General features: G+C 45.7%; 1 protein-coding gene and 1 long non-coding RNA gene across 14 annotated transcripts in view; one reads left to right on the forward strand and one right to left on the reverse strand.

The window, feature by feature from the left end:
* LOC112545134 (uncharacterized) overlaps nt 1-8,563 on the reverse strand; it is a 70,614-nt gene extending 62,051 nt beyond the window's left edge. The window contains exons 1-2 of one of the 5 annotated variants that reach the window (XR_016348701.1): nt 8,428-8,563; nt 6,559-6,616 (exon numbers count right to left, since the gene is read on the reverse strand). This is a non-coding gene — a long non-coding RNA (uncharacterized LOC112545134). Of the gene's footprint in view, nt 1-3,592; nt 3,661-6,558; nt 6,617-8,156; nt 8,376-8,427 lie in introns of those variants that run through there. The other 4 variants (XR_012901324.2, XR_016348702.1, XR_012901327.2 and 1 more) reach the window with 4 other exon arrangements.
* Nucleotides 3,731-27,721, forward strand: part of C2H8orf88 (chromosome 2 C8orf88 homolog) — a 127,316-nt gene continuing 103,325 nt past the window's right edge. For 7 of the 9 annotated variants that reach the window (XM_075920416.2, XM_075920413.2, XM_075920412.2 and 4 more), the window contains exons 1-4: nt 8,544-8,682; nt 12,749-12,847; nt 18,147-18,223; nt 27,290-27,374. In XM_075920416.2, the coding sequence (XP_075776531.1) occupies nt 12,763-12,847; nt 18,147-18,223; nt 27,290-27,374 (247 nt within the window). In that variant the 5' untranslated portion in view covers nt 8,544-8,682; nt 12,749-12,762. Of the gene's footprint in view, nt 3,822-8,543; nt 8,683-11,370; nt 11,405-12,748; nt 12,848-18,146; nt 18,224-27,289; nt 27,375-27,721 lie in introns of those variants that run through there. The other 2 variants (XM_075920409.2, XM_075920410.2) reach the window with 2 other exon arrangements.

Consider the following 27,721-nt stretch of genomic DNA (forward strand, 5'->3'; position numbering starts at 1 on the left):
GGTCTTCTATAGCCAGCTTGCTCTTGGAAAGCGCTCTATCGGTGATCAATATAAGCGCTATAAAGACATCTTAAAGGCCAATATGAAGTCATGCGGCATATCTCCTAATGACCTGGAAACTCTAGTTCAGGACAGACTGTCCTGGCAACAAACCATTGAACAAGCTCTTAATTACTCTGAGAGTCAGTGTATCCAGGCATTGCAGGAAAAGCGGAGGATCCAAAAAGAACATACAGCACCTGTAGTTGGCGGCTTTTTATGTGACATCTGTAATTGGCTGTGCCGATCAAGGATTAGTTTAGTTGCTCATCAAAGGCGTCATAGAAGATGAGATCCATTGATTGACGGTTCAGTCCAAGAAGAAGTTGAAATCCCCCACTATTATTTTTGATGACCTCTCTAATCTCTCTTAGTATTTCAGAGTCACTATTGTTGTCCTGATCAGGTGGTCAATAATATATCCCTACTGCTATATTCTTATTATTGGAGCATGGAATTACTATCCATAGAGAGTCTATGGAACATTTTGGCTCATTTAAGATTGTTTACATCATTTGATTCTACATTTTCTCTCACATGTAATGCCACTCCCCCACCAGCACGACCTGTTCTGTTCTTCTGATATATTTTGTACCCTAGGACAATCAACGGGACACAGTCATCATTCTACCAAGTTTCCACAATGCCTATTGTATCAATATCCTCCTTTAATACAAGGCACTCTAGTTCACCCATCTTATAATGGTGGTGCATGATGAGGGGCTGACCTAGAATCTAGCACGGGAACAGATAGGAACCAGCAGCAGGCAGCATATGAAGCCTCTGAAGTAATCTGGTGCTGAAACTAGTTTGCAAGAAGGCTTAGCAACAGGAACTGCAGTAGCACATCCTGGGACTGTACTCAGGAGATTTGATGCCTTCTTGGAGGATTAGCCAGCAGCAGAAATAGAACAGGCAAAAATTGTTCCAGGGCCTAGTAAGTTTCTAGAGTCATTTTTGTGTAATATTAATATAACTCTGGGAGAGATTTCCAATTTATGAACCAATGCAAAAATTATTACAAGCTCTTGGTACAATGTGTATCTGCTTATGGTGGATTGCATGTCAGAGCCTTGGCGTCCCCACACCCTGCCACATAAAATTCAAAATGGAAACCAGGAACAACAAAGAATGAAACTGCATTTCGATGAGAAATTTTACCAAAAAAGCTCATACTTTTGGTAGGATATGACAGTTTAAGAATTAAAAACTTATATTATCTGCCCAGTAAACATGCTGCTCCAAACCAGGCCAATGGTGCAAAGACCCACCTGAAAACAAAGAACTCTGTGTGGGGGGGAGGAGGAAGAGGACTGAAATATAGTCCATATCCTCCATGGATAAGTCATTTGTCCAAAATAGAGATGGGGGAGAGGTGATGAATGTAGTCCAGAAATGTGCCGGAACAGAAGGGTGTTCTCTGTGTTGTATGTAGTCCTAGCAAGCTGTGGGGAGGTATCAAGGCATAGCATCCTATTGATTCCCTTTTGAGTTTTCACCTAATATCAGGTGTTGAAAGTTGTGAACTTTTTCCTATTGTGTGAACTCTGGAGGGGTAACCACAATCTGGGGAGGAAATATTTTTCAGGGCCATCTTTAGTGGCTGACCAACTTACTCCACTCAGATGTGCTGTTCAGTCATCCTGAGTTTGAATACTTCGGTTACCTACACACCTGTCTTGCCACCAGCAGCTTGGAATAAGATTCGCTTTGCCCTCTGGGCACCACAAGAACTGCAAAGTTCTCCAAAATCTGGAATGCCTAAAATGGTAGAGAAGGCTCGTGTAGCATGCTGTAGCCACCACCCTCTCCCAAAGGCAAACTGGGGTGCAACTTGAAAAAAAGCAGTTGTGATTTTTATCTTTTCACTGCAGTTAAATTGACTGTATCTAGGGAGTGCCTGTGTTCTAGAAGTGTCCCTTTAACATATTGAAGTTAAGCGTTACTAAGTAACATTTTAGGTTCTGGACATTCTAAAAGGATTTTTTCTCTGCTTGTGCATTGAGCTATTAGAAACAATAACCTTCTCTACAGGTACCTTACCCATGTGTAAGTACAGTAGAAGCTTTGGTCAATGTACCATTATGGTGCAAGAGGAAGCCTTTCACGTTGAATTTATGGCTGACACTGTGGATAGGGCCAAAAAGAGAAGGTATTATTCAAGTCAAAAGGTGACACAAGCAGAGAGGCACAGGCTGTAGAACTTGAGGCTGGTGTTGCTGTAAGAGAGCAAATGCTTGGAACTGGAATAGGAGATACTGCAAAGGGAGGGGAAAAGAGCACAGGATGGGGGACACTTGTGAATACACAAGACTATGAATTGCAAAGATCTCCTGTGTATATTTTTAATGAAATGTAACCATTTCTTGAGGCTTTGATATCTTTAAATAGAGGAAAAATAACCACTCTTGAAAAGTGTTCTATTTTCTGATCATTGCAAGGAATGACATGCTGTAGTTTCTGAATAAAACTATGCAGTATAGATAAAGAAATAATTCATTTAAAGAATTCTGGTAACAAAATAAACTAGAGGGCTGTGTCTAGACTGGCCAGTTTTTCCGGAAAATCAGCCGCTTTTCTAGAAAAACTTGCCAGCTGTCTACACTGGCCGCTTGAATTTCCACAAAAGCACTGACTTCCTACTGTAAGAAATCAGTACTTCTTGCGGATATACTATTCTGCTCCCATTCGGGCAAAAGTCCTTTTGCGCAAAACTTTTGCGCAAAAGGGCCAGTGTAGACAGCTGAGATTTGTTTTCTGCGAAAATGGCGATCGGGGCTTTTTTGCGGAAAAGCATGTCTAGATTGGCCATGGATGCTTTTCCGCAAAAAGTGCTTTTGTGGAAAAGCATCCGTGCCAATCTAGACGCTCTTTTCCGAAAATGTTTTTAACGGAAAAGTTTTCCATTAAAAGCATTTCCAGAAAATCATGCCAGTCTAGACGTAGTCCATGTGTGAAAGTAAGTGGATTATTAATGTCACCACCTTCTGCCAGTGCCACTTGTAACTTGAATTCAGATATATATAATGTTTATAATGCGTTACTTTTTCATTCCAGCTTCTATGCTATCCCCTCAAGCCTCTTTCCAGTCTTCTCTGACTACTTCTCTTGCTACTGCCTATCATACCTTCTCTTTTCTACTCCTCTTCTGCTACTATCCAGCTACACATTTTGGTAGCACTAAGTGATTCCTGTTAAACATTGTGGGATAAACATGACAAGGTAAAAATAAGCCTCTGTTTTCCAGACTGACTACATAACTCATGTAGAACAAAAATTTTTTACACCCTATCACTTAGCTATGAAATATTGGTGGCTATAAATGTCTTAGGAATTCAGAGAAGAGCAATATAGATCAGAGGTAAATTCCTGTCCTCCTCAGACTAAGTCAATGGCAATGCCCCCATTTATCTCATGGGGGCCAGGACTTAAAAACTCCATGTTTGTAAGGTAAATAGGTCTCAAACTGTTAAATGGAGGAGATAGAAAGTCACAGGAGATATACTGGATGATGGAATTCAGTTCTGCAAGATAAACACATCCATATACTTACGAGAAACAATATGGCTACTGTGGATGATCTGCTACTCTGTAGTTTATACCTGCTAAGTGACATTGGTGCAATATTCCACTGTAGATGCAATCTCAGTGACATCACAAATACCACAGATTGCAGTGGAATTTCTGGTGTCTTATGCAACTGTAAAGTGTTCTGGGATATCTTCAGTGAAGCAGGAAATGCTAATGAATTTGAGAGGCCACAAAAAAGTTTTAAAATAAAGGTTAGTTACAATTTTGCTGCTTAATTCCCATCCAGAGTCTAGTCACTAGAACCCTGTTCAGATACAAAAATGTGGATCCATATCTGATCCGCATTCGCCAGGCTTAACTCATAATTTAATCTGAAATCTGGATTTTACTTGCATCTGCACAGCAAACCATCTGGAGTGACAGGGAAGCGGGGAGGGAGCACAGATGAGCAAGAATGGGAGAAGAGGCAGGCAGCATGAAAGTGGAGATGGAGTAAGAAACAGTAAGGACTAGGGGTATGGGACAGCAGGTACCCAGGGTCAGAGCTCCACAGGGTCATTGCTCACCAGGCAGTGTGGGGAGAAAGGTCAGGCAGAGCCAGCACTTGGCCCCTCCTGCAGGGTGATTTAGGATGGAACTTGTGCCCTTTCCCTGCCAGCAGTATAGCAGCCTGCCCTGGCACCTCCCGTCCCCCCCACCTGGCAGCTGTTGGAGGGCTGATGGGCGGAAAGCTCTGTGCAGGTATCTGTTCCACTATCTTCAGATATCCGCATCCACCGACATGAAGTGGATATCTGTGGATATGCAGAGGTCTATTAGTCACTAGTCCACAAATCTGGGATTTTAATTTACTTTTCAGTTTAGGTTTTGCAATTCATCAATGTCAACCTCAAGTCTTGAAAAATCATGTCTCAAGCACTCAAATATGATTTATTTTAAAATTCCAATGATTTTAAAGCCATATAAATTGGGTTCTATACACCGTCTGGTTTCTGAGCCCTTACGGCTCACTTGGATCCAAAGTTTGCTGTAAGAGGTGCAGAAGCATGGCCTGTAGCTACTTAATAAGCCCTGCCCAGTCAGGGGCTTAGGACTCCATGCACAGAGTTGCCTGGCTGGAGGAGGACCTCAGCAGGGAGCTGCTGCTGTAGCTGAGGGAGAAATGCCTTCCCCCTGTCAGGTAGCTCCCTGCACAGAGCCCTGAACCCCTGGCTGGAGCTCATTAAGCAATTGTGGTGCCATGCTATTGCACAGCTTAGAGGGAACATTGCCTGAGTCATATTTTCAGGTTTTTCTTCACAACAACAAGGAACATAAACTTACTTGAGAAGGAAAAACATACCATGAGAATCTCAACAAATCAAATGATTGGAACTACAGCTTCAAAAAATACCAAATATTACAATACACTTAATAAAATTGTAAGAGACGTCCACACTGAAAATGGTTCAATCTTAAAAAGTAAAGGGTTTTGTTTTTCATGTGTACCACTGAAGGTTAATGCTCCATAGCTCCTGAACATGCAAATTAATACCTTCACTCATGTTAGTTTATGGTAATAATGTATACTACAATGACAAAGCAATCATACCTGTTTGATAAGTTTGCCCAATAAAAAAGGGTAATACAGGCAGTCCCTGGGTTACGTACAAGATAGGGACTGTAGGTTTGTTCTTAAGTTGAATCTGTATGTAAGTCGGAACTGGCGTCCAGATTCAGCCGCTGCTGAAACTGATCAGTTTCAACAGCGGCTGAATCTGGACGCCAGTTCTGACTTACATACAGATTCAACTTAAGAACCCCAGGCATCCCCAAGTCAGCTGCTGCTGAAACTGATCAGCGGCTGATTCCAGGAAGCCCGGGGCAGGGGCTTCCTGTAGTCAGCCACTGGTCAGTTTCAGCAGCGGCTGACTTGGGGATGCCTGGGGCAGAGCACCTGGGGTGCTGCTGGGTTGGTCCAGTAGCGCCGCCGCTCCTCGGCGCTACTGGACCAACCCAGCAGCACCCAAGCTGCTCTGCCCCAGGCATCCTGATTCAGCCCTGGGGGGCAAAGCAGAGCCAAGCCTCGGAGCGCGTGGGCAGCGGACAGCCCTGTCCGCTGCCCACGTGTTCCGCCGCTTTGCTTCCTCTCCCTGGTCTGCTGGAGACCAGGGAGAGGAACCCCGTTCGTAACTGCGGATCCGACATAAGTCGGATCCGCGTAACTCGGGGACTGCCTGTATTTGAACAGAAATATAGTTTATCTCCAAGTGTCTGTGTATTAGAAAAAACTGAAGATTGAACAGGAATAATGTTGTACTATAGAAAGTATTTTACACTGTTCCTTGGATAGAACTGCCATCAGTTCTGCAAATTGATGACTGCATACACCAGAAATTATGGAGATTATTAGGCTTTTGTTATGTATTGTAAAAATGCACACATATGCCACCTACCCACAGGGCAGGTAATCATACATGCTACATTGAGTGCAATAAACAGGATAGCCCCCACTCGGCTGCTGCCTGCATTCTCCCCTGCAGCTACTTAGGTTATTGATAGGGTTGTTATTTAAATCAGGAAGTTTTGTTGTTAGTTTAGATGAAAAGTTTAAAAAAATGGCAAGTGCGCCTCACCCCCTTCCAACTCCCCCTTGAAATAAAGCCCTAGCCTTCCTGCTAGCCCTGCCCCCTGGCTAAGGCTTGACCAATGAACAGAGGGTTCTACAATTCAAATCCTTGTTAAGAAGCTCAGAGCACATGGTCATTCAAACAAACAGCTCAGCACTTGACTCTCCAACCACCCAACCAAACAGACAGACAGACAAACATAAGCTCATCACACAGTTTCTTTCAGGCAACTAGCAAGTAACCCCCAAACACAAACACACACTACCGACAGCCACTTATCTCAAGGATCCAGTATTTGCTCCTCCTTCACCTAGCGAAGTCCCTCTCAAACTCCGTTAGCTGCCCCCATTCACAAAGCTGATTTGTATTGGAAAATTACCTGCTCCTGTTTGACTCCAATCCTGAGGAATTGAAGTGTACAGCCTATGTGAAGTGACCTATGTGAGAAAATAAAAACACACATCAAATTTTAATGCCATACTATTTATAGTCAGTCACTTAATGAGTGGATAGATGCCCTCTGGTGAATGTTGTTTTCAACTCACATTATCACTGAATTTGTTTTCCCTTTTTTTGGTTTTATATTATTGTACTTATGAATTGGATGTGTTATTTTCTGTTCAAAACCTGTCACTAAACTCTTCAGGCACTGACAGGACTCTCTCAAATAAAACCATACTTTGATGGCTTGTATAGTGATAATTGGGAAGGAAAGGACAGATCATCTCCAAGTTTCCTCACTTCAGGATGCAAGAAGGGTAGAGGGACTCCCTTATGGGAGCCCTATTAGGAGTCCCAGGGAGCAGAGAGTAAGTAGTGAAATGAAAATACTCCCTGCACTCCTTTTTTATTTTATTTTATAACACAAATCTTATGTTAGGTCTATGTCATGATTTCATATGTAGAGGGTTCGCAGAACTGCAAGCTTCCCAACTCTGAGAAGGGAAGATGTTGCATTGTGCATCTCCTACTTAGTGCTTGGGAGGAAGGATCTGTTTCCTCAATGTACACACTGATCTTCTCCCACCCCAAGCAGAAGGCTCAGCAGCTGCTTGGGACACAGCATCCCCTAGTTAGGGGCACACAACCCAGGTAGCCTAATCCTTGAATTGCATAGCACATTAATCTCCCACACAGTTTTCCAATTCAGGAGCAGGAGAGACAATATTCAACACAAGGGCTGTGTCTAGACGGGCCAGTTTTTCTGGAAAATCAGCCACTTTTCCGGAAAAACTTGCCAGCTGTCTACACTGGCCGCTTGGATTTCCGCAAAAGCACTGACGATCTCATGTAAGATTGTCAGTGTTCTTGCGGAAATACTATGCTGCTCCCGTTCGGGCAAAAATCCTTTTGCGCAAAACTTTTGAACAAAAGGGCCAGTGTAGACAGCCCAGATTTGTTTTCCACAAAAAAGCTCCGATCGCGAAAATGGCGATCGGGGCTTTTTTGCGGAAAAGCATGTCTAGATCGGCACGGACGTTTTTCCGCAAAAAGTGCTTTTGCGGAAAAGCATCTGTGCCAATCTAGCCGCTCTATTCTGAAAATGCTTTTAATGGAAAACTTTTCCGTTAAAAGCATTTCCAGAAAATCATGCCAGTCTAGACGTAGCCATGGTGTGGGGATGGGGGGGAGGGGGGAAAGGGGGAGAGCAGCAGGCTTAGAGGAGACAGCAGGAGCAGTTCAGAGTTGATAGTGGGGGATAGTACTAGTCTGATAGCAGGGGGAGAAAAGAGGGTGGTAGGCTGATGGTGGGACCGGGCCCAGAGTGGGGGGGGGGGTGGCATGAGGGAGATGGAACAACACTAAGCTGATAGAGGGACAGGGTGGCCAGGTGCCTGCTATTCGACTGGAAAGTCGGGTTGAAAAGGGGACCTGGTCTGATCTTATGACTGGACCCCCCACCGTCCAGTTACTGTGGGAAGGGGGGGGCAACTCATCACCTGTGCCTGCCCCTTTTTAGCCAGGGCCACCTCCTACCTGCATCAGGTGGCTGCAGCTCCCCACCCTGACAGAGGGGAAGAGCAGTGTGCAGGGGCGGGGCAGCAGGGCCGAGAGGGGGCAAGAGCAGGACCTCAGGTGGAGAGGTGGTGCAAGGCGCAGCCTCGGGGAAAGGGGGCAGGGCAGGGGCTTTTTAAATATTACCCGCTGGTACCCTATGGGGGGTGGGGAGGGCAGTAGGCTGACAGTGGGGGGAGGGGCAAAGCAAGAGGCGGCGCTAGGCTGAGGGGAGAGGCAAAACGGGGGCTACCATCCTGAGGCCCGGGGGAAGGGGACAGCAGGCTGGTGGAGAGGGCGGTGCCTGGTGCCCACGTCCCTTCCGTTCAGTGATCCCTGGCGTTCTCGCTGCGCAGCAGTTGAACGGTTAACGAGGAGGCGTCGCCCTCGCCTCGCACGCGGGGCCGCAGGCAAACACAGTGCGAAGTCAGCAGGCTGCTGCTGTCCGCTTCCCCAGGAGCTGCGTGGGCAGCGGCGGCTCCGGCTCGGGGCGGCTGGGCGGGCTGAGGTGAGAGGGCGGTGCGCCCATGGGAGGCGGAGGGGGCCGAGGGGAGTAGTCGGGCCTTGCCCCTGGGTTGAACTGGACCTCGCCAGAGACGCCGAAAGTTTGTGGCAAAACAGGGCGGTTGGACGTGATCGGTAGAGGGGGCGAGGAGACTTGACGGGCTCCCCCCCCCCCCCCCGAGACACAGACGGTCTCGTGGGGGGAGGAGAGGTTGTGACCTCAAGGGCAGGGGACAAAACCAGCCCAGTCTGGGAAAATCGGACAGGCGGCAGCTGTAGTCTAAGGCTTTTCAAACCAACACATTGAGAAACGGGTCCTGTAGGCGAGAAGACTCAATGCCCTGTAGATGAAGGAAATGTGATGAACTGTACAAGAGCCAGGGAAGGGAAATTGGGAAGCTTCAGTTCTTTGTTTATTCCAGCTCCAGTTACATTTTATATATTGAATCAAGGATATTGACGTCTTCATTTTTCCAATTAGACCTCAGGAAATATGCTTGCGTCTTCTCACAGATTCCCCTACAAAGCTCTAGTTTTATGTGCGAGAATCCATGGTGTCCAGCACTGTAGCCCCATCTGGCTATTTGGCTGCATGAGTGTGACTAGTTGGCTTTATTTTGTATGTTACATTATTTACATTTTAGAATAATGTGGTTATTTCTCTTAAGAACTGGTTGAATACCATGGTTCTAGATGGATTAAAAGGTTTGTCTGTATGGCAAGTCAGACCAGTATATAGTAGGAGGTGAATTTAAAGCTCTGTGGTTATAATGATGTAACTCCTTGTGTTGACACTTCTCTTCTGGAATGATGGTGCCCTTTTCTGGTTCAGACTCTTTAATTTAGATTAATCTTAAATAGTTTATAAATAGTCATCCTTCTTTTGGAATAAGAGTCTCCACATAGGTTGATATAGTCTTCATAACTGCAGCAGTTAAACAAGTAGAACTTTTCAGGGCTTCCTTAAATATCAGTAGGCATGGAAAAGTCATAAAACCAACATTAAAAATCCTCTGCTGATTATATGAAGTAATAGACTTTTAACTATCAGTGAAATACTAATGCTCAGAATAACAAGAGTGTAGACATATACTTGGTTTCTAGCTGGAGAGAGCTGATTTTACTATAGAGACAATTTTGGTGAGGTAATCTTTTATTGCATTAGCTTCTGATGGTAAAAGAGACAAGCTTTTAAGCTCTGTAGAGCTCTTCTTCAGCTCTTATTACAATAGGAAATGGCTTTGTTGCTTTAAGACCTTTGTCACCAATGCTACTCGCTACCTGTTAAAGCAGACCGGAGAAAATAATTTAATCATTTAGGGGAAAATGTTAATTTTAAACTATTTTCAGCAGTGGTTGATGACTTCATTTAAAGGGCACAGTCATCTTGAAGCTCACTTACTGTTTTAAGATCACTAAACTGCGAAAGAATCATACTTTCTGTAGTTTAACTCTGCACACCTGACAGCATTTGGGAGCTAATCAGTTCTAGTGCTGTCTGTTTTGGTGTGTGTTTTGCATGCATGAATATGATGTCATTCTTATTTTGCATGCATGTTTTATTCAGCAACAGCTGAGGTACTGTTTTGATACTGAGGCTGAAGGTGTGCCTATTTCCCTCAATGTCCATACAAAGGCTGGGTTCGGGGCAGCATCTGGCAGGAGCAGGTGCCCTTTCTTTTATCCTTTTCTAGAAATTCTGCCCCTGAAAATAAGATGCAGTAATCATCGAGGCATACTTACTTGGAGTGGGAGGTAGCACACACTTTTTACCGGAACTAGGAGAGTGATAGATACTGGTAAACTGGACAGGTTCACAAGGGGTAGGAAGGGAATCTCCTTGACCAAAAGAGGGCGGTGGCATCCTTTGCTGTACTACCTGAACAGAGAGAGGGGGCATCTTAGAAGGTGTGATTCCCTGGTTCTTATTGTAGCTGAAAATGGTTCTGCTCTCCCACTCACAAATTGGCAACTGGCAGGAGTGCTATAGTAATATTACTAATTGCCTGAAAGACTACAATTTGGATGGGGGGGTGGGGAGAGGAAGGGAAGAAAGAAAAGTCTTCAGACTGGTAGGGCATTGAAAACCTTTGGCTTGTTTCATTTTTTGGGAGCCTGGACTGGGCTGGGAGGAGCACATGCGTTATATGAACCCATACCCACAAACAGGCTCCTTTTATGGGTACCAGGATTACTGTGACTGGCAGAGGAGTTCTTATGCAGAAATCTATCTAGCCAGAACACCTCTGAAGTAGATAGAAGTAGAGAGGAGTTTTTCACTGGACAGAACCCAGAGAAGTTGAGATGGTCCCTTGGAGTTCTGTAAACAATACAGAATAGATGTGAATTAAAAGAATAGATGTGAATTAAAATATACAGTGTATCAGGGTCACAGTTTTGAGGTGTTGCATTGCTAAAACAACTTGATTTTTCTGAAATCAGTTACTATTTTAAAGTTTGAGTGACCCTTTCAAGATGAACTTCAGTACATGTGTGTTTCAAAAAGGACTGTGAAGGTTATCTGCAAAGAGGATGATTGTGCTTTTGTGTGTGTGTGTGTGTGTGTGTGTGTGTGTGTGTGTGTGTGAGAACTGGTCTGTGTAACTTACAACTTATGCGTGGTCAAATAAAATAAATAGTATTACTGTTCTGCCTTGTCCTCCTGTGCCGGTCGTCTTCTGGTCCTAGTTCTTCTATCAACTCAAACCAAGAAGCAAAAGGTGAAGGTGTGTATAGTCCTTGCCCCCCGAAAGATTATTTTACCACATAAGAGCAAGTCCTTAGTAAATGGTCCAGTCTGGCTTGGATCACACTTTTGGACTCTGTGATTCCAGTCCCTCCTCCATTCCCTATCTAGCTTTAGTCCCACCCTTCTCCCACACTGTTTCAATCACCCGATTGCTTTCCTTTGCCATTGTCCTCGAACAGTCTTTCTTCAGGTTCCATAGTCCCTTGAGGAATCCAGGTTTTGGTTTGTTGTTTTTATTTAAATTAGTAGTCCTGTGGCACCTTATATATTTTTGTCTCTAGAATCATGAATTTTGTGTAGGTAAAACCCACATCAGATGAATGTATAGCTACCATGGCGATTGAACTGGATAGCATTGGCACACGACTGCATGGCAGATGCTGGAAGCTGCCAGAGTATTGGGTAGGAGCAAGGCTTACTAAGCTCCTCTAGTGCACTTGAATTCATGGATACACCAGTGGTAATTTCTAAAATTCCCTTCTTTAGCCCAAGGAATCTCATAGTTTGGTGAGAACTTTTACCCATTTCCCCTGAAGACACACATCTTAGTTTTTGCTATTTCCACTCTAATTAATCTGAAGTGGGTTTTATCCACAAACTCGTGATTCTATATGTTTTTGTTTGTCTCTAAGGTGCCATAGAACTACATGTTGTTTTTAAAGTTACAGACTAACATGGTTACCCCCTGAGGGTTTTTTGTACAGTTGTGAACACCGCATCAAGACTACTTTCATAGTTCTGTGTCTTCAAAAGAAAGGGACACAAGATCTTACCAAGCTATGAGATTCCCTGGGCTAAAGAAGGGAATTTTAGAAGTTACCTCTGGTGTATCCATGAATTCAAATGCATTAGTGGAGCTTGGTAAGCCTTGCCCCTACCCAAGGCTCTGGCAGTTTCCCGTGTCTGCCATGCAGTTTGTGTGTCAGTGATATCCAATTCAACTGTCGTGGTGGCAAAGACACAAATCTCAATACGTTAATATTGCACTTTTAGCTAAACCAGGGCAATAAAACGATGCAGCTTGGTGAATAGATAAGACATGAGCTACAACCTACTTATGCCTGAAGATAACTGTGGTTTGAAGTAGTTAAAAAGGCAGTTTGAGATTTATGCCTAGAATTACTTTATGGAATATTCATTCTGAAACTGACTAGATGTCTGTCGTTTTTTACTAAACTGTATACTATGCCCTTCATTTTTTGTATTACAGTGCAGGTTGGTACAGTCAAGAAGCCAAGGAAGATTTCCTTGAAAATGCAATGTTGCACTCCTGTCTGTAAATGAATGTTTTACATGCTTGTGATTTCTTTTTTTTTTTAAGTGTGGCACCTCAAAATGTTAAAGATAATGGACACTAAAAAACTGATTGGTAAATCCCTTCAGCCAGCAAGACCTGCACGCCACCTGTCTTCACAGCATGGTGAGTAGCATGGTTAAAATGGGTTCATATAACAGAGATTTACAGATCACTTTAAAGGACATTTGAGGTTACAGGCTAAATGTCTTGAATAGGTACCTGTTTTCAAAACTAGCTCTGAGGAATGTAGAGCCATATTGAGTCAGATGTAAGAATGGCCAAACTGGGTCAGTCCAAAGAGTACAGGCAGTCCCCGAGTTACGCGGATCCGACTCAAGTTGGATCCGTACTTATGAACCGGGCTTTTCTTGCCCCCGAGGACGCGGGTGGCAGGGCCGCCCAGACGTGCCACGGTACTGCCACCCGTGTCCTCTGGGGCGAGAAAAGCGGCTCTGCGGCTCCCTGGTCTGCTGGGGGGGGGCAGCTAGTGCGCCCCCCTCCCCAGCAGACCAGGCTTTTCTCACGGACGCCTGTGGTAGAGCAGCTGGGGCGCTGCCAGGTTGGTCCCGTAGCGCCGCTCCTCGGTGCTACTGGACCAACCTGGCAGCACCCCAGCTGCTCTGCCACAGGTGTCCCCAAGTCAGCCGCTGCTGAAACTCATCGACTTGGGGACACCTGGAACAGAGCAGCTGGGGTGCTGCCGGGTTGGTCCCCGCAGCGCCGAGGTGTGGCGCTGCGGTGACCTACCCGGCAGCGCCCCAGCTGCTCTGTTCCAGGCATCCAGATTCAGCCGCTGTTGAAACCAATTAGCAGCTGATTCCAGGAAGCCTGGGGCAGAGAAACTCTGCCTCTGGCTTCCTGTAGTCAGCTGCTGGTCAGTTTCAGCAGCGGCTGAATCTGGACGCCAGTTCCGACTTGCGTACAAATTCAACTTAAGAACAAACCTACAGTCCCTATCTTGTACGTAACCCGGGGACTGCCTGTAGACCAAAGGTGCATCTAGCCCAGTAGTTATAGTTTTGGCCTTCACTACATCTGGCAAAGTCTCTCACATGTTGACTACGTTGTGTGACGAAATACTTACTTTTTCAAAATTTTAAACCTGTTGCCTCATGTTATTTGGTGGCCCCTAGTTCTTGTGTTATGAGGAGTAAATAACACTTTCCACACCAGTCATATTTCTGTATGACCACCGGTTACTCATCTCTTTTCCAAGCTGAGAAGTCCTAGTCATATTACTCTTTCCTCACACAGAAGCTGTTCCTAATCATTCTTGTTGCTCTTTTCTGAACCTTATTTCAGTATATCTTGAGTACATTTCCATGCAGAATTAGATGTGTGCATACAGTGGATTTATAGAGAGGCATTATAGTATATTGTGCCTTCTGTATTTCCCCCTTTCCAAAGGATGCTCAATATCCTCTTTGCTGCTTTTTTTTTTTTTTTTTTTTTTTTTTTTAAATGTAGCTGCACATGAGTCGATGTTTTCAGAGAGCTGGTCAAAGTGAGTCACAGATATCATTCAAGGAAGATTACAGCTACTTATATGTATAATTGGGATTATATTTTCAATATATTCATTACTTTGTGTTTATCAGGGTTGAATTTCATCTTCCATTTGTTGCCCAGTCATCCAATGTTGTGAGATCCCTTTGTAATGCTTCATAATCTGCTTTGGACTTGACTATATTGAGTAGTTTTGTATCCTTTGAAAACTTTGCTATCTCATAGTTTATTCCTTCGTCCAGATCATTTATGAATAAGTTGAATAGTACTAGCCATACTAGAGACCTCTGGGGGAAGCCACTATTTACCTGTTTCCATTCTGGAAACTGACAGATTATTCCTATATTTTTGTTTTCTATCTTTTAATCAGTTATTGACCTATGAGAGGCTCTTCCCTCTTATCCCATGACACCTTATTTTGCTTAAGAGCCTTTAGTGATAGACCTTGCCAAAGCTTCCTGGACATCAAAGTATACAGTATACACTGGATTTCCCTTGACCACATTCTACTAGAATTTTTGGGGAGGTCAGAAGATTGGTGAGGCATGATTTTCCTTTAGGAAAACATGTTAACTTTCCCTCGCGTACGGTGTTCATGTATCTGCCAGTTCTGTTCTCCACTACAGTTTTAACCGGATAGGCTGGTACTGATGTCACTTTCACCGGTCCCTAAGAAAGTTGCTGGGATCACCTCTGTAGCTCTTCTAGAAAAAAATTGGTGTTAGATTATCTGTCCTGCAGTCATTTGGTACAAAAACCAATTTAAATGATAATTACTAACACTGGTTTGTAAACTCTGTGACTTCACATTTGAGTTGATTCAGAATTTTCAGGGTTGGGAATCTTTGTCCACCTCAGCTGTGAAGACTGATGCTAAGAATTTTTGTCCTCTGCAATGACCTTATCATACTTAAGTGACCACTTAGCATCTCAGTTGTCCAGTAGTCTATGTAGCTCAGTATCTTGTCTTCAATAGTAGTTGGTGCTATATGCTTCAGAGGGAATGAACAGAACAGGATGATTTGAGAGATGTGTCCCCTGTCATCCAGTTACAGCTTCTGGAAACCTTTGGCCTTTACTTGTAGTTCTGTAAAAACATTCTCAAATGAGACCCTAAAACACATAGTAAATGCAGATGAAAACTATAGTTTGGACTAGTCTTGTTGAAAGACATGCAAAGTTTTGTGAACTTGGCCTGAACTCAGTTTGTAATAAAACCCCAAACTAGAAGAATTTTTCTTGGATGTGTCTTCCATATGTATTTATGGGATGCTCCTCTGGATATGAGAGAGTTCTAGTCCTCTGCATATGAGAGAGTTCTTGAACTTTCTACAGAGTAGTAGTGCCTGTTGGGGCTGCTAGAGAGAAGTACTGGCCATTCGTAGCCAATTAAGTAGGAGACCCGCCATAGGTAAAAGTAAGCTGAAAAGCTACGGTGTGCCTCTCTGGCAAGAAGGATCCAGTTGGCTGGGCTGCAGGAGGCAGTGCAACATGCTTCCAGCCCAGCTCCTGGCAGCCAGGCAGGTGTGAGGCTGGCAGGGGGTGCATCCGTGCCCTTGTCTGAGACTGCCCCAATACCCCCAGAAATATTTAGAGATGGCTGAACCCCTACCCCACCAAAATTCCTACTAGGATTCTGCTTGCTGTTCTCCTTCCTCTCACTGTCAAGGAGGGAGAGGAAAGTGAAGTTTCACTCTGGTTGGGGAGGGCAGAGGAGCTGTGTATTTTTTCCCTTTTGCTCCCAGTTACAGAAAGGAGTTGATAGAGAAGGTATCTGAGCCTTTAGCTATGATCTTTGAAAAATCATGGAAGACCAGAGAGATTCCAGAAAACTGGAAAAGGGCAAATATAGTGCCCATCTATAAAAAGGGAAATAAGAACAACCCAGGAAACAACAGACCAGTTAGTCTAACTTTTGCACCAGGAAAGATAATGCAGCAAAAGTAATTAAGGAATTAATCTGCAAACATCTGGAAGATAAGGTGATAGGTAACAGCCAGCATGGAGTTGTAAAGAACAAATCATGTCAAACCAATCTGATAGCTTTCTTTGACAGGTTAATGAGTCTTGTAGATAAGGGAGAAGCGGTGGACATGGTATACCTAGACTTTAGTAAGACATTTGATACGGTTTCACACGATCTTCTTATCAATAAACTAGGCAAATACAACTTAGATGGGGCTACTATAAAGTGGGTGCATAACTGGCTGGATAACCATTCTCAGAGAGTAGTTATTAATGGTTCACAGTCCCTGCTGGAAGGGCATAACAAGCAGGGTTCCGCAGAGGTCTGTTTTGGGACCGGTTCTGTTCGATATCTTCATCAATGATTTAGATATTGGCATAGAGAGAATGCTTACTAAGTTTGCAGATAATACCAAGCTGAGAGGGGTTGCAAGTGCTTTGGAGGATAGGGTCATAATTCAAAATGATCTGGACAAACTAGAGAAATGGTTTGAGATAAGTAAATAGGATGAAGTTTAATAAGGACAATTGCAAAGTACTCAGGAAGGAACAATTCATGCCATGCATACAGAATGGGAAGCGACTGTCTATGAAGGAGTACTGCAGAAAAGTATCTAGGGGTCATAGTGGACCACAAGCAAAATGAGTCATCAATGTGATGCTGTTGCAAAAAAAACAAACATGCTTCTGGGATGCATTAATGGAAGTTTTGTGAGCAAGAAATGAGAAGTCATCCTTCTGTGCTCATTAGGCCTCAGTTGGAGTATTGTGTCCAGTTCTGAGCACCACATTTCAAAAAAGATTTGGATAAATTGGAGAAGGTCCAGAGAAGAGCAACAAAAATAATTAAAGGTCTAGAGAACATGACCTGGGAAGGAAGAAAGAACTGGGCTTGTTTAATTTGGAAAGGAAAAGACTGAGAGGGGACATGCTAGAAGTTTTCAGGTGTCTAAAAGGGTGTCGTACTGATAGAGGCAGCATTACAGAGGGTGAAGTGGGCAGGTGGTAGTTGGTATATGCGGGGAGCCTACTTTTAAGAGAGCTTCCCGTATGTATTGGCTCTCACAGTGCTGCCTGCCCCTTCTGAGATTCTTCCTTTTTTTTGGTCAGAGGCAGGAACCAATACACGTAGGGAGCTGGCTTTCTTAAGCTGTCTCTCTGCACATGCCGGCTCTGCAAAGCCACCTGCCCTCTCCCTCCCCCAGCGGCCTTCCACAGAGGCGGGGGGGGTGGGGTGGGGAGGAGGTGGGAACCAACTTAAAAGCCGGCTACCCATGAGCACTGGCTTTGCAGAGCTGCCCCTTCTCCCCTTGCTGCTGCCTCTGTATTAGAGGCAGCAGTGAGTGGGGGGGGAGCAGGCATGATGCTGGCGCAGCCCCGTGGACAGAAGCTGCTGCACCCTATGCTTCTGCCTCTGTATCAGAGGCAGCAGTGCAGAGTGCTGCTGGCCCCACCCCTGAGGACCAACGAACAATTGTGTAACTGATAAGATTTGGTGTGGTTACATGATTATTCAATTAAACAATATCTAACATTTTTAATAGCCATTTTAAATTGCATTTTAGTGGGAAACTTCACATTTTGTGATGTGAGAATGAAAACACAGTGTTATCACTAAGCATTTGTAAAGGCTAAAGTGAGCGACTGCTGAAATTGAGAAGTATTACAGCTGTTATAGGGGTTGGGAAGTAAATGCAGCAGTGCTGTTGTGAAGAGCAGTGTGTAACAGCATATTTTAGAAGCCTTAAGTATTGTTGTTAATATCCTGCAAGAAATGGTACAGTACCCATTACTGCTTGTATGTTTTGAGTATGCTGGACTATGGCATAAATTATTTATTTTTCTTCATCATTGTTCTTAGATGGTATGTAAAGTCCTGGTGACAAACGTCTCAGGATATGTTTCTGAATGGGTTCTTTGGTTTTGCTTATTCTTACTCTTGTTCCAACAGCCTCAACAGTTACTTTCAACTTCCAAACTGAATTTCCATGCAGCACTCAAGTGTGTTTACATAGCGAAGTTAGCTGGGTAAGCATTTAAATTATTAGAATCAAGTCACCAGTAAAATATATTGGATGGCTAAATCTGTAACTGAATATCATGAAATACCATAAATTATCAGTCAATCCATCCTTTAATGAAATAGATACTTTTTTGCACTCGAGCTGTTCTAGAATTGCACACTAAGCAGTGCAGTCCTGGAAATGTTTGTTTAGTTTGAGCTAGAAAAATTCTTCACTGATATGCTCCTTCCATGTCTTAGTGTGCTTGTATCTCTATAAATGACAATGTGGACTTGCAGATCTGGCTTCTCTGTAAGTTGTTTTGGATTAGAAACTTTCCTTTTGGAGCTTGTTTTGTTAAAGACTAGATGTGTAGGTAACCAGTCACTTGCTCATTTTTTTTTCTATCCATTTTACTATGTTCGTTACACATACTAAAAATTCCTGCAATCACTTATGTTCCCTTTTATGTGGAAATATATTCAACACATTTGACACAGCAAATCTTACAGAATATGGATTAAAACTTTCCTCCAAACATGTACCCTAAATGTTTGTTAGAAGAACTTTGCTACATCTCCTTTGTTTAGGACAAACTGGTATTTATTGTGTAATTGTGTTCTCAGTTCATTCTGAGGGCCAGATTAGAGAGATCCGCAAAATGTGCATGTTCTTTGTCCTCTTAGTGTCTGGTGGTTTTTTTTTTGTTTTGTTTTGACTGTGCATCTGCTATTTCAATACTAATTCCTGCTGACTTCCCACTCATGCAATGACTGTGAACACCATATCACAAAATTTATGCTTGAATAGATGTAAAACACATGGTAGCATACAACTTCATAGTCAGCAATGCCCGTCTCCATATGAGATGTTTGCAGAGCTGTCTGGGACAGGTGTACAAACCCAATGTCCACCTGCTGTTTAAATCCCTAGCCCTTCCATGGATAGTAAAGGAATCCTTATGCTGGTGCCTGGCCCCATGGAACCTTTGTTCCAGAGTCTCTTCCACCCACCAGAACCATCCATCTCCATGATGACAGATGCATCTCCTACAGGATGGGATGCCCATTTACAACGTCATACCTGCCAGGGCCTGTGGTCTGGCACCGACAAGAACTTGCACATAAACGTCTAGAACTGCGTGCAGTCAGGAATGCATTCATCAAATTCCTCCCATTCATCGCCAACAGCCACGTCTGACTGTACATAGACAGTGTCGCAGCAATGTTTTACATAAATCATCAGGGCGAAGCCTGATCTCGAGCACTTTGCACAGAAGCCAGAGCACTTTGGAACTGGTGCCTAAAATACAACACAATTATCATGGCAGTGCATCGTCCAGGCACCCTGAATATAACAGCAGGTGCACTCAGCAGAGCCCTCCCAGTCAAACATGAGTGGCAAATGAACCCGCACATATTGGCAGACATCTTCCACATGTGGAGTCACCCTGCCACGGACCTGTTTGCCACACAGTCCAACAGCTGATTCCCCCTATTCTGTTCCAGGGTGGGAGTAGGCAAGAGATCAGTGGGAGATGCCTTCCTCATCACATGGATGTCTCACTTATTCTGTATCCCTGTTGAACAGAGTAGCTCACAAGATAAGGAGGGACAGGGCTCATCTCATACATACAGCAGCAGCATGGCCTGGCCAGCCATGGTTTCCCTTCCTCGTGGCGATGTCCCATGCCCCACCGATCCACTCACCTTGTATCAGGGGATCTCCTCCTTCACCCAGGCTCTCACTGCGGCCACCTGAACCTCCACTGACTACACCTGGAGGTGTGGCTCCTGGATGGTCCTTGACCTAGAGTTGACCTGCTCACAGGAAGTACAAACTGTCCCTTTACACAGTAGGGCGCAGAGCACCTGCAAAACTTACCTTCAGAAATGGAAAAGATTTGCAACATCATGTGTTCTTCTTCATGTGCTCCCTGTGGGTGCTCCACTGCTGGTGTCGGACTCGTCCTGGCACCGCAGATCGGAGACTTGCCATACCCGTGCTCAGCCGGGCCATGCATGCACAGTCAGTATCTCGTGCCTTTCGTCAGTGCAAGGTCCGGCCCCCGCCCAGTTCCTCTCAACCGCTCTCGGTCATGGAGGGAGCTCCCTCTTCTCTTCAACAGCGTTCCTCAAAAGTATCTGTAAATAATTATGATTTTTAGTCTATTCTTGTTATGGTTCGTGTTCTAAGCTTGTTTTTTTTTTTAAACTAGTTGTTGTGGCCTAGCTGCCTCAAAAAATATGTAGATAATATAATATATATAAATAAGAAGACGAGCAAAGGATTTAATCACCTATGCTAGAATGTCAGGTTTTGTAGCATCTGCCGCAAAGCCATGCTGACTTCAGATGGACATGCGGCATGTATCAGGTGCTTGGGTGAGGCACGTGTGCCACAAAAAATGCACCCACTGTTGTAAACTGACTTCCAGAGCTCAAAGAGATTGAGAAATGTGCCTTAAAATGATTGTTTGACAAGGCACTTCAACCTTCTGACGTCCCTGCTTCTGCTACTGCATAACATTCTATCCAAAAACTCAGGGCATCTTCTCCCAGGACTGCCATTTCAAAGAAGATAAGGGCATCCCCAACTCAGTCCCTACCAGCTGCTCCAATCAGCAGAGTGAGCTTGTGGGATACACCTGGCATGTCTGGGACAGCCACCTCTGGGTCCTCCGGGCGTAAAGCCCAGGAAATCATCTCTCTGAGCACCGAAGGCGTGATCAGTGCCGGCGCCATTGGCACTGGGAAAGCCGCCAACAAAAACAACTGTGCCAGTGGCACTGACACTCTTGGCACCGTCCTCAACAACATCCCTGCTGGCGCTGACACTACTGGCACCAATAGCGGTGCTGACACTGGCACCATCCATGAAACTAGCAACCACGCGTTTTCCGGCACCGGTAGAATTGGAATCAGCACCGCACTCCCCAGCACCGATGGGAGACAACACCGCTGCAGCACCAAGAGAGGCTGCCGAAAGATACACTCATGTCCCAGCCTTCAGTCTCCTTCCCCAACTTTCTCCCTGGAACCATCTTTCTCTCCTCCACCACGGCAGTCTTCAACGCTGAGTTCTTAGTGAAGATCATATACGATGGAGATGATCATCAGACACTCTCCCACTGGATCTCAGATTGCGTCAAGCTTTGCTCTTGCACAGGCAGCAAACCCCTTGTGCTTTGTGCCGGTTATTGAAACAGACAGCTCCCATTGGCTGGTTTCTGGCCAGAAACCAGCCAATGGGATTGTGCTGGGAGTGGGAGCAGCTCCTAAAGATTTTTCCCCTCCTCTCTGGACTTTTAATTTAAAAAACAAAACAAAACCCCACCCCACAGCTGCATTTCTGAGCGGTGTTTGGGTGAGGCGAGGCAAGTGGGGGAGCCTGCCTAGGGCTCACTGCAGTATCCACAAGCCAGACCCAGTGGCTGGGCAGGATGCATCCAGCCCATGGGCTATATTTTGCCTAGGCCTGTCCGAAACAGTAAGAGCCAGAACACCAAATTTGGTATGCAGTTTCGTCTTATAACTCAAAGCAAGGTAAGAGTTTGGCTGTTCCAGGAAAATGGGATGTTCCTGGAGTGGGGATTGCATCTCCTAAAACTGTACAGAAAAGAAACCATCACCAGGCAAGTGAAAGGAGCTGTCTGGGGGCACCCCTCCATCCAGGATTGGGCCAGCCCCAAGCCTCCCATTCCGCAGGCACCCTAAGATATATTTGTCCAAGTGGGGGTGCAGCATTGGACCTACATTGTTCATTGCCACGCTCAGAAAGGCCTCCTACATGACTGGTAAGGGATATAGGGGAGCTTTCTGGGATCCCACAGGTTCCTTCTTCTCCGACATACTGTGCAAGATGGCGGGGTGCCCCAGAGGGCAAGTAGGCTCAGTGGCATAGTCAGGCCATCAAGTGACATTTCAGGGAGATCTGTGACGCAATCCATCCCACATACCTTCCAAGGATGTTGCTGCTGGAGTTGCCCAGATTTAGGTTAAGTTCTGTGGTTGGTATTCTGGTTACAGAGATCCTTGCTAGGAGGAGAAACTTAAATCCATGTATCGTGGTTTCAGATCTAAACATAAGACTTCCTATGCTCCCCTTTAGGGGGGAAAAAACCCCCCACTTTCCTTCTCTCCTCATCCTCTTAGGCAAGGCCGGCCTTAAGCCAAATCGGGCCCCGCGCCTAAGGGGGCCCGTGCCCTTGCACTCGGTAGTTGGCTCCCTTGGCTTGGCTCAGCTCCCCCTTTACCTCCGCATGCTGTGCACGCCGTTTGCAGGTGAGCTGGGAGACGCCTGGGCGTGATGTCACGTGATGCCCAGGATTTTAAAACTGAAAAGGCAGCGGCGCACGCGGTTCTGAGTCTGGCCCAGCAGAAGGTAGGGGAGGGGGAAACTAGGGGGAAGGCCTGAGAGAGAAAGGGGCTTGTACGGCGGGGAAATGGGGGGGGGGGGAGAGGAAGAGGCTTGTGCGGATTGGGGGGAAAGAAAGGGGAAGGTACTAAGAGACAGGGTGGAGATGAGACAAATGCTGACAATGAGGAAAAGGGCAGGAAAGGAGGTGTCAGTGGGAGCGGGGACAGGGTTATGCTGGGAGTGGAGAAGGGAAGGGCATTGGGGGCTGGAGGGGGAGGTGCTGGGAGAAGGCTTGAAAGAAGGGGTGGGCATGAGGAAGGCTGGGATGGAGCAAGGCATGTGTGAGGGCACAGGGGTGTGAGGGAATGGGGGCAGAGTGGTGAGGGGATGGGCATCAGGGGAAAAAGGGGGCGGAACAGTAAGGGAAGGGGGAGGCACCAGTAGGGTGCAGGGCTAAGGGAAGGTGCGGGTGCCAGGGAATTCTGGGGGCGAAGCAGAACTGCAGACACTTGCAGGGGAGGGACCAGCACCAGAGGAGAGAGACAAGGCAGGTGTATAGAGGGGGGTGTTAGAAGAGGGATAGCTCACATGATCAGAGTGGGGCTACTGGAGGAGTGGGCACAGGGGGGAGAGAAGGGCTGGTGGAGGGGGACAGGTCGCAGGTGGGCTGAGGGCAGTGAGAAGGGCAGGAGTCAGGACAGCAGAGGAGGGTGAGGAGTTGAGGGGCAGCAGGCACTAGGGGAGATGATGGAGCAAGGAGAGGAGACATGGCAGCAGAGAGAAAAAGTCAAGGTTTATAAAATATTTATTAATAACTTGGTATGCTGCCCACGGCCAGTTTGTTTGTGCCCCGCAGTGCAGTTTGGGTTTATGTGGGAATCAACACGTGTCCGGCGAGTTGGAGCCGAAACAAAAAAGTAGTCAGAGTAACGATCTTCTGTTGATATGTTTAGTAGTTAAATTCTTGGACTGTCCATTGCTCATGAAAAGTGCTGTCACCTGGATAGAAATCGGGTAAATATTGCATTTTATTAATATCAGCAAAACTGACTTAAATGGGGCCTGTGTGTTGTGTAGTCTTGCCTTGATCTTTGTATTCATGCCTGTCAGTGTGAGAGAAGCTATTTGTATATATTTGCTTGAATATGCAACCACACTTAAGTTGAGGCCCTCAGCATGTTCTGTAAGTATCAGTGTGGCTTCCAAAGTTGAGTTGCCCTAGCTCATCCCTGACAGGTGTCTGTCTAACCTGGTCTTAAATATCTGCAATTTAAGCCCATTGCTTCTCATCCTAATCTCAGAGGCCAAGCAGAACAATTTTTCTTCCTCTTCCTTATGATACTCTTTTAGATACTTGAAAGCTGCTCTCATGTCCCTTTTCGGTCTTCTCTTTTACAAGGTAAACGAGGCCAATTTCTTCAGCCCTGCCTCATATCTCATGTTCTCTAGACCTTTCATCATTTGTGTTGATCTTCTCTGGACTTTCTCCAGTTTCTCCACGTTTCTTGAAATGTGGCGTCCAGAACTGGACATGATACTCCAGCTGGGGCCTAATGTAGATGGCTCATTCCTTGCCTAGGGGATGTGAGACTGGACAGGTTAATTTCCAATCCTCCTGTTTGTTCTTTTCCTAAGCCAGGAGGGCACAGTAGTTCTGATGGGGGTTGGAGAGGGGATGGAAGCCAGATCCAAGATCAGTGAGCCCTGGGAAGTAGGCCCATTGAAAGGAGATTGGACCTGCGGATGCCTTGGGGGTCAGCAACAAGGGCCTGCTTTGGGAAGCCCCCTCTTTGGAGGTGAATGTAGCAGCATTGAGACACCACCCAGAAGCAGACGCCACAGACGCTAACCTGCAGATTCATGGGATGGGTCTCTCAGATCTTGCACATGCATAAGATGATAGATCTGCAGGAGGGGGGGCAGTGGCGTAGTGAGGTGGCCAGAGGGGTCAATTGCCCATGGGGAAAAAAATAATATAAAATTTAATTAAAAATAGATGTCATACATTTTTAAAAGGAATACCATATCTCCTGCCTTTTGTGTCTTTAGGCCCCCAGTTAAAATTTTCAAAAGCACTTGAGTGACTAAAGTCATGTTTCATAATTAGACCTGGCAATCTAAGCTCTTAAAGAGACAGTTGCCAACTCAGATCTTCAAAGATATCTATCTGATCTTTACACACCTTTGAAAATCTGGTCATAAGTGTCCTATAAGAATGTGAGATGTAGGAGCCCAGTCCTAATTCCTTCAGGGTTATTTTTTTTAATTTGAACATTTATCTACACTAATTTCCCTCCTTTCTCTTTGATCCATGCATTTATTGGATAGTGAAAATTATAGGTCCATGGTCCCCAACGCGGTGCCCATGGGCGCCATGGCGCCCGCCGGGGCATTTGTAGGCGCCCGCAGACAACCCGGGCTGGCCCCGCCCCCGGCGCACTGGAGGCGCTGGCCCCAGGCACGCGACACTCACCGGCGCCTGGTGCGCGGCGCTCGGGCGGCCCCAGCCCCGGGGCACATGCAGGCGCGTGGCACCGGTGCCGGCCCCAGGCACGCAGCTCGGGCGGCGGCGCCAGCCCCGGGCCCACGGCACAAGGGGCTCGGGCGGCCCCGGCCCTGGCGTGCCCCAGGACGCGCGGCCCCCCCCCCGGGCGCCCGGCGTGAGTGTGGCCCCACCCCCGGCGCGTGTGGCCCCGCCCCCGGGCGCCCATAAAGGTTGGGGACCACTGTTATAGGTGCTTTGTGAATATGCTGACTTGAGAGTGGAAAGATTTCATATTGTCATGTATGATTCCTGGTAACTCATCTCAAATATGAAAAACTAGATTGATACCTGTTCATATCAGGAGCTGTTGAATTCAGTTTACCATTTGCAGTATCTCATTAGGATGTTTAGTGGAGAAGATATTGTGTGTGGGGGTGTGTGGTGTTGTGTGGTTTTTTTAAATACTGTGGGCAACGCATGGGCTCACAAGAATTCCTCCATTGTTTTACCATGAGTCTCAAAACATTTGATGTTTTTCTAAAGGCCTGGAGTCAATTGATTATGTAGGAATCTCAGCTTTAATTTTAAAAAAGTTCTCTATACTTCTGGGCCTTACAGTGAAGGCAGAAAGCTTTAAAACTTGAACCCTAAATACTCAAACAAAAAGGCCAATAAAAATCCAGCATGTATTATTTTTAAAATATCTTAGGATTTGTAGACCATTCTCGTAACTTTGATTTTTTTTGGGTTGGCAATACTGCTCTTTTTTGAATTTAGAGAGGTCTCTCCCTTCAGTTTCCCTTTCCACTCTCCTTTTTTGTCACTGGTCGTCAGAGAATCATAGAGACAATGGAGAGTAGGGTGAGTCCATGACTCTGGTTAATGACTGGTCAGGGTGACTGACTATTATCAGCCAGTGGTCTGAATGACCTATCTACTGCCATCTGTTAATCAACTGTAGGAAAAGGCTTCACAAGCAGACCTTATTTATATAGAGATACCTACTTTCTACTGATCTCTGTGGCACATACTTGCTGTGCGGTGCTGCTACTTTTAAGTACCCCTTCTCTCCCCCCCTCCCTCTTTGCTGCCTTTATCTCATAGAGGCAGCAAGGGGGGAGGGAATCGACTAGTCTAAAGACTATCTGATAAGCAAATGCTTATTGGATAGCCGACTAGTCTTTAACATCCCTAGGCAGCAATGATGAAGCTGTTCGAGTTGTGAATTATAGTGGTAAAGTTGGCTGAGCTGACACTGCCTCAGGTTCACTTGTGCAATCCTGTCTTCAAACAGTGCTTATTGGATCCTTGTGAGGTCTACATAGGTTTCACTGATAGACTGAGTTTAAAAAATGGACAATGGTTACAAGAAGCCACTTTTTTTTTAAGATTATTTTGTTTTGCTGTGAAGAACTAGCAGGAGTATACTCAAGAGGGAAGAACCTTTCCCTCCCCCCCCCCCCCAAAAAAAAAAGGAAAAGAAAAAACAATCCTACCTTACTGACAAGGGAACAAATTCCTGAATAGGGAAGTAAGGGAGCAGTTGACTATGTGGTAAGCCTATGCTTGTTGGGTAGTCAAATTGATTACTTGCATGCCCCCTGCTTGCTGCTGCCCCCCTCCCTTGCCCCCCTTTCCCCGGCTCCAGCACCAACCCCCCCCCCCTCCTTGCTGCTGCCTCTGGAGGCATGGGGTAGGGATCTGCTGCTGTGAAGCAGCCCCTGTCCACAAATTGGCTGCTGGGGAGACAGACACCCCCTGCTCACAGGGGCTGATTTGTGGCAGGGCAGGCAGCCTGGCTCAGTCCCGGATCATGCCTGGTGTAGGACCAAACCTCACTGTGGCTCTGCAATTTAAAACACAGCAGGAGTGGGGAAGCCTGCCCCCAGGCTCTTACTGTGTTTCAAATTGTAGAGCCGCAGCAGGGATTGGTCCCGGACCCATCACAAGCTGGGCTGCCTATTGACTAATCAAGTAGTTGACAAATTCTATCGAGTACTCAAATACCTGCCTCTTAACATCTCTTTTCCAGAATTATACAATGCTGTGGATTGACCATGACCTTCATAACAATGAAAGCAAACTTGACTCTATTGAAGATGATCACTGCAGTTTTTACCCAGTGTAACTTTGCTGTTCTAGCTGATCGTTTCAGTTTGTCAGAAGGAAATGCCAGGATTTGATACATTTTTAGGAATGCTTATGAAACGTCAGAAAAAATTGCATATTTTCCTCTTCTTGTTTTAGTGGTATAAGGCTACTGGAATGCAGGTCTTAAATCAAACGGTGCTCCCTAGTCAACCAGAGTGGCAGGAGTCTGAAACCAAGAAAGGTAAACTTTGTTTTACTCTTGGGGGAATTTTGCAGTACTGTGAATATACAAAGTGTGTGTCTCAGATTTCCTTGCTTTCCTGCAGAAAAATAATATCTTGCTGTGAAAGCAAAGGGAACCCCACCCTCAAGAGCAATCATGTGACCCTCTCCATCAGTGTGTTTTGGGTGCCCATGGCAGCCGGCGAAGAGATAAATCATTGTGGGCTGCAAGTGGGGCTTGAGACAACCTAGCTGGTGGCTCCTATGCTGTGTCATGGTCAGCTGTTACTCCTGACTGGGATGGGAACGATGGGACTTCCTCTTCTTATGGATGGCATCACCTCCAGATTTCTTACCCTCCTTCAG

The sequence above is a fragment of the Pelodiscus sinensis genome, chromosome 2 (genome assembly GCF_052426305.1).
Source record: "Pelodiscus sinensis isolate ZL-2025 chromosome 2, ASM5242630v1, whole genome shotgun sequence".
Lineage (NCBI taxonomy): Eukaryota > Metazoa > Chordata > Testudines > Trionychidae > Pelodiscus > Pelodiscus sinensis.